Genomic DNA, 7,215 nt, shown 5'->3' on the forward strand with positions numbered 1-7,215 from the left:
GCAGGGAGGACTATGGGTTGAGGTTATTTCACCAATTTTTTGGTTTGCTTGCACTTAGTTTCACTACTCTGTCGGCTCAAGCTAGGTAGAACACTAGGTCTTATAATGACAAATTTAATGTAATTTTATGAGCAAAGGTCAAATTCTACATTGCACATTTGGATTTAAAAGCAGAAATTTAACCTACAGAATGATGTTTCATGCTGAATAAAACTTATGCCAAGCAAAGCTCTGATTTCTAGTTTCCTGAGCTCCTGTCTCCAAACTTTTCTCAGGTTTCCAACACTCAGTTACACTTTCTGGCTCACATTTACTTCCTTCTGTTCTGGATTTAGGTGATAAAAGGTTAAGACTTATGATTACCACTCCTCAGGTGCAGTTGGCAAGTTTGAGGCGCAGGCATGAGGGAAGGGGGAAGGAAAAAAGGTGGGGGAAATGGCACTGGTTTAGATGTGGTTTGTCAAGATCACTGCTGGCTTTTATCAGCTGTTTCTTGACACAAGTCACTTTGTTCTAAAGTATTTTGGAAAAATAAAAAAAAAAATAAAAGACCTTTTCTCCCCACAAAAAAACACATTGAAAATAAAACCTTTCATTCTCTTGAAAAAATAAAAAAAAAAAAGCTGTTGCAATGTGAAGGCCACTGTTAGCTGAGGTATACTTATCTGTTTCCTTGCAGTTCCTGGCTTCTCACCTGTCCCCTTCAGCTGGCATTTTTGGTACGTTCATTTTAAAACTACATACACCACTGGCCAATGGATAGGTTATTCTTGGATCTCCGCTTGCTTCTGGCAAGGTGTTTGGGGTCCACACAGATGATGATAAACGAGCATGAAATGACATGGCTCTCCTCACCACCACTGGCACCACCACCTGTCATCATTGTCACTGCTGAGCTCATCTCACCTTCAAAAAACTCAGCACTCAGAAGTTTAATTCAGGCTAAGTTAATTCTGTGGTGTTTTTACATTCTCGTCCTGTAATTATACACAGGTTCTCATTTCACCTATTTCCAACGGACTGTAGCATTTTTATGTCTTTTCCACGCATATGTTGAAGTATATATTTCTTGAAAGCAAATGCCATAATATCAGGTGTGAGCCTACTTCTATTTTGAGTTTTAGATACCTTCCAGCCAAAAAGCTCTACCAATGAAAACTCTGCTTTACTTGATCATTTACCATACTTGTACCAGAGTTGAACTTAAATATTTCATGCCTATTTTATATGCTGACACCCATGTAAAAGAAATCTAATCAAAAGTTCCCCCAATATTCTGTTAATAGCATTTCCCCCTAACATTTTCAAATCCTCAATACACAAAAAGTCCCAAACTTGGTAATTTTTCATATTGATGAAGTTTTGTTTCTATTAACAGAAATTTACTCATGCCTCCACTACCCTCAGCCCAAAACTTTCACATGTGAGATATAAAGATCTGAAGCTGTCATACATGACATGTTTGTGTTCCTCAAACTGCGCAAGGCGTGTGAAATGCTCCCATGAATTGAAATAAACTCATTTTTTCCACAGATGTGGGAGAATATTTTTAGAAAAGAATTTTTGCATTAGGTACTGTAGTTATAACCGCTTGCAGTCTTAAAGCATTTAATAACTGGAATAAAAGAATCAATTTCTCAAACTGAATTGATATAATTCCATTATGAATACCATCAAGATTATATATTTTTACCTATAACCATAACTGCCAATTCAGACAAGTTCTTTAAAAGGCAAACCTTTTTCAGTTGACTTGATAACCCATCATTTCAATACTTTGATTTTCAGAAGCCAGCAGGACATGAGATTTTCTTACTATTGACCGCTAAGGAGAAAATAATTTCACAGTCATATGTTCTCTAACATATATTTTTTTTGTACTGTCATAGGCCACATCATTATCTGAAATAATAGTTTCCCTTTTTTTGACAACAATATTTTTCCTTCACAGAGTTGGTTGACTTAGTCCTTGTTACTGCCCATCACATCCAGCATTTCCTTGCAGTTGTTCACCTTCTCCTGATACAGAGCTTGCGTCAGCTTAGAGCTTTTTGCATCCTTTCATCAGAAAAGTCTTTAGCCATAAACATGGTTGCAATGGGATGCTCAGCCATGGCACTTCACAAGTAGGCCATTCTGCACTTTTGACGTGACCTAGCTTCAATAAAAACAATTTTCCAGTGCAACTTCTCTATATCTGTTTTACCCATTGGCTCTAAGTACTAAGGATGCCAGTGCTTTCTCCAGTTTCTGTGTTTAACAGCATGTAAGGTGAATGCACAGGAAAGCAGGTACTTTCAATTGCCTTCAGCCTGCTTTGCATTATTCCAGTATCTCAAACCCTATGGAAAGCCAGGTGGCATGATAGTTTTCCAGAGATAGCATATCTCCTCAGAGATATGGAACCACAGACATTTGAAGTGGAAGGCAGCAGAAGACCAAAGCACATTAGCTCTAACAGCATCTTGCAGATAGCAACAGCAAGTCATAAATCATAGTTCTCAAAACCTCTGGATCATGAAGTCAGCTTTAATTTGCCTTTGCCCATCCATGCCTCAGAACAAGCTCAGGAGAGCAGACACACCAAAAACCTGGCATATGTGCAGCCTGCCCCTTGTCACAAAGACAAAAAAGAAAATGAGTGTGTTCATACCGTGACTATAACACCCACATCCACTTGTAAAGTGGAAGTGCATGAAGTGAGAAGGGATGGCTTTGTAGTCAAACCATTAGACCAGGAGTTAGGTGACCTGAGCTTTCATCACAGCCCTACAAGAAATTCCTTGTGGATAAACCACAGTCTTTCTTTGACTTTCATGTTTTTCTCTAAAAAAATAAAAAAAAAAATATAAAAAAAAAGGCCACTTCTTGCAGTCAGCCATAATAATGACCAGTTCTTTGGAGATCATATTCATCCGTGTTTACTAAGTGCTTAGAGATGATTAGTTGGACAGCAACATACCATTGCTGAAGTGTAATTGTAAAAGCTCCCATTAAAACTATTGTCTTACAGATGTTAAAAATGACCATTTGTATGGGTATTATTAAGACCATAAAGTAGAGACGTATAAATTACAAATCAGGGAACTCTAGATTTTAGCCATAGTGGCTTGTTCGGCTGGTAGTTCTTGCATACAGAGCTACAGTCTACATTTACACACACACATACACACTCTTAGTCTTACCTGTTCCCTTATATTAAGGGCAAGCAACAGTGCTGTTCTGTGCACTCCACCAGATTTCATTTCAACAAGTAGGGAAGTCCAAAACAGAGTTATCCCATGGTGGGTGCAGTGCCTGTTTATTAGAAAAGCATTACCTATACTTTAGAAGTGAGTGACTCACTATGTACCATATATGAAATCTCCAGCACATGTCGCCCAGTCTGAATTTCCGTAACACCACAACTTCTCTTTCCACATGTTACAGCAGATGCTCCAGAATGAACTCATCTTGTTTGGTAGCCAGACTTGGCTATCTCTAGGAGATCCCCACCAGTGTCCCTTTTGTATTCAAGATTCAGGGGTTTGTGTTACCAGTAACTCTAAAACAAGAGCTAGAAGCTTTATTGAAGCAGTGCCCCCAGAAGCCTGTGTCTGCTCTATCTGCCTTGTTCCTGCTCATGTTCCTGTCATGAAAATCACTCTGCCCTGTCTCCGCTAATCAATGAGGAAAGACAACTGTTGGTTTTGGTCTTCCTACCAAGACTTTTCAGCAGTGTATAAGGAATTGCATTTGTAATTGCTCTTTGCAGTCTCTGTCGCATTATTTCAATTTACTCATAACCTACGAATTTCCAGTTTTTACCACATTTGCTCTTCTGGTACTACCTGTCACTTTGCCCTCCCAACTGATTGAGCCTGTTAAGAGAAAGCTGGACACCGCTTTGCTTATGCTGCCTCCCTCTTTCCCCCTTGCTGGGATGCATCCCCCTGCTCCGCAGGACACAACCTGCAGAGTCAGTTCTGTCAAACACTTGATGATTTGGTTCCTGCATTTCAGTTCTGTCTCCTCTCATTTGTGAGATAGGAGAACTCCTGGAAGGGAGTTATTTAGATATTCCTCTTCTTCCCAGAGCCATTCAGATTTCTGTAACTTGTGCGGTTATTTACGGCAGCTTGCAGTCATGGACATGTGTCACTGCTAGGGGAGACCTGCCATAATCCAATCCAGTATTTCAGTTACTCGCTTTACTGGTGTTTTTAACACAAGTGCCTTCTGTTGAATTTTCTGTCCTCTCCTGGACAGCAATTGCTTCCTTCCTGGAACAGCTGATTAAGCTCTCTTTTTAGTTGCTTACTTCTTACAATATGAACATCCATCAGGTTTGCCCTTGAAAAGTATGATCAGTCTTCCAGAGAAAGTTCCTCACTGAATCACTATTAAACAATCAATATTTCTAGTTGGATGTAAGGAAACCTGGTTCTCTCTTCCCTCCTGGTCACAAATCACCACATCATTTCTTCTGTTTCTGCTCTCCCCAGACCTCTTAAAATTGATCTTTTCCCTTGTGGCAGGCCTGAACAAAGATTTCAGCAACAGGCTGTCCAATAAGTCATTGCTTTGGATGCTGCACAGCACTAAAGTCAGTATCTCCAGACTTGTTTCCTTCTCCTCAACCAGGTCTCCCAGCTTCCAGCTCAAGAAACAGAGATCACATCTATCCTTTGACAGAAATAAAACAGAGTGTATCCAGTGCAGGTAACTTCAGTAACTTGCTAGACATCTGTATTCTTAATAAAACGTAGTGTCCTCCTTGCATAGCAGGGAGCCAAATGCCCTCAGCTGCCATTTCACTAAAGTAAGCCCTACAAACCGCAGAGATTTAGAGTTCTTACATCCAATGTTTTCTGCAGTTCTTCATGTTCATACACTAAAAGGGTGCTCATTGATTTAATAAAGCCAAGGTCTAGAGAGATCTATAAATACAAGTATTTTACCCTGATGCATTATTGCCCTGATGCCCAAGACTGAACTTCTGCTCTTTCACAGATAAATTGCTTCCTCGCTGGTTAACACCAGCTTCCATTAGCAAGAGTGGTGGCAGACATATTTGGGAAGGTGATCCATGATAAAACACAGCTTCATCTCTTTTTTTGTTTTTCCCTTTGATTTCTTTACTCACCACATCCCACACTCCTCCTTTTCCCATCCCCTCTACTCAGAAGAATCAATAACTTACTCTTTATCACTACTAGCTAAGAAGTTATCACTGAGCCTCACTTAAAATCTTTTGAACTCAGTGCAGCGATATACATCAATCTCAGGGGGCTCAAGATCAGGGTCCTACAGTTGCCAAAATTGCCTTCTAAAAGGCAGTCTGAAACAATTCGTTAAGTCTTTTATAGACTTATAATAATGCTGGCTAATGCTAATAATATTAATAGCAATAATAGAAGGGGGGGGAGAGGGTGTCCGGATATTTTAGTCCTGAAGTAGAACGCATTCTGTACCTTCAGCTACTCTATAACTTCCAAAATGTAAAACACAGTGCTTTCTGGTCTATACTTTTCTTTGCATTCAACAGCAAATTAAGGTTTATGGCTTTCTTTTTTAAATATATTGTAGGAAGTTTTATTTAGAACAACTGTTTTTCGATATCTCCTAAGCCTTGGCTTGTCCAGCTGAATTGCTCCCAAAAATGCTTAACTCTGAAGCAGAGTTACAAGGAAAAGGAACATTTCTTCCCAAAATGTGTATCAGCTAGTGACGTTATTAACCACTGAATTTCCAGCACAGCAGGCAGTGTCATCCTTGGAACAAAGCACTCCAACAAAAGCATCACTTGTGCTTTCGCTGTCATCTTACCACACCATGTATAGTCACATTGCAGCCTTCACCTTGCACCCTTGTGCAGCTCCTCAGCCACTGGCGTGTGAAACTAAGCACATGGGAGCTCGAAGCAGCAGCATTTCCAAACCTTACCTTTCGCGCTCTCTGCTGAGCTATGCACAAAGGCTTTTGTGTGCCCCCCTGACTTTGCGAAAACAGTTCTGCCTCCAAATTCACATGGTAAATGCGGTTTCACAATGTCATATTAAAGTCAACTACAACTTTGTGCCTGAGAGTTTTAAAGTCAAAGAAATGATTGCCAGATCATGGATTGGATTACTTTCCATTAGCTCAGCTCTGAGATAACCTTGTGTTACATAAAGGCGACAGAGGCACTCAAGATTTGATTATGTGAAATATTCCCCTCTCTGTGCAGTTACTTTTAGTACAGGCCTGAATATTCTTACTATCTGAAATCCAAACTTACCAGGCAAACACACATTATACAAGGGTTGTCTGTGATAAATGGTATCTGCAGAATTTCCCCTTCATTTTCACATTTTGCAACGGATCCTGAAATAGAAATAAAAAAATTAAAATACTGACATGTTTAAATTCCCCCAGCTGGTTTTGGAAACTGTCCTTGTCCCACTCACGTTTAACCCCTGCCCCATTCCTAGCCTTCAATTTTAAATCTTGCCTTAATTTGCCCGTTTTAAGCAAGCAGGGATGTTCAGAGTTTCTGTAAGATTCCAAAGGCAACTGTGAAATGACTGGCCTTTTGTTGCCGCACAAACCTAGACTTTCTTTGTGCCCCAGTTATAGCAAAGAAGGATGCTTTTTCTCTTCCCAGATGATGCGTGGAGAATAATGAGTACTCCACGCAAAGCAGGATACTTCTATAACGATGGATCCAGAGCTCACTGAAATCAGTAGGAAGCTGTCTGTTACACTCCAAGGACTTGGACCGGGAGTACAGCATGAGCCCTAAACCAAGAATCCTTTCAATGCATGACAGCCAAGTGGCAAATGAGCCAAAATTAGCAGGCTGACTGTCAAACGGAATCAAATTAGAAATCCCTTTATGGCCCTAGCGCTGCTTAGCCAGCATTGTGTCATGTTGGAATCACTTCTTGAAACCTAATAGCTCCTCACTTGCACTAGAAGTTGATTCAGCGGTTCCCTCCATGCCCCAGAGAGCAGGAAAACATAACCCTCAAGGGGAAGTGGGGGAAAAAAGGGGGAAAAAAAAGAAAATAAAAAAAAAGGGGGGGGGAGGGGGGATGACACCATAGTTCCTGTGATCACCTGTCCCAAACCACGCAGTTACACCTCCAGCCCTCCGCCCTTCCCCGAAATGCCGGGCAGCCCCCGCGCTCGACGGCGGGTCCCGGCGGCAGATGGGCACCGCACAGCCTGCGCGCCAGCGGCCCCCCCCCCCCC

The 7,215-nt window shown here is 41.0% G+C and overlaps 1 protein-coding gene across 1 annotated transcript in view; it reads right to left on the bottom strand.

Annotated features, from left to right (window-relative positions):
* BMPER (BMP binding endothelial regulator) overlaps positions 1-6,446 on the bottom strand; it is a 148,299-nt gene extending 141,853 nt beyond the window's left edge. The window contains exons 1-2 of the mRNA XM_010582838.1: positions 6,429-6,446; positions 6,260-6,373 (exon numbers count right to left, since the gene is read on the bottom strand). Of these exons, the coding sequence (XP_010581140.1) occupies positions 6,260-6,373; positions 6,429-6,446 (132 nt within the window). The remainder of the gene's footprint in view (positions 1-6,259; positions 6,374-6,428) is intronic.
* Between the last annotated feature and the right edge of the window lie 769 nt (positions 6,447-7,215).

This window comes from Haliaeetus leucocephalus, unplaced genomic scaffold, assembly GCF_000737465.1.
Source record: "Haliaeetus leucocephalus isolate CR32 unplaced genomic scaffold, Haliaeetus_leucocephalus-4.0 Scaffold83, whole genome shotgun sequence".
Classification (NCBI taxonomy): Eukaryota; Metazoa; Chordata; class Aves; order Accipitriformes; family Accipitridae; genus Haliaeetus; species Haliaeetus leucocephalus.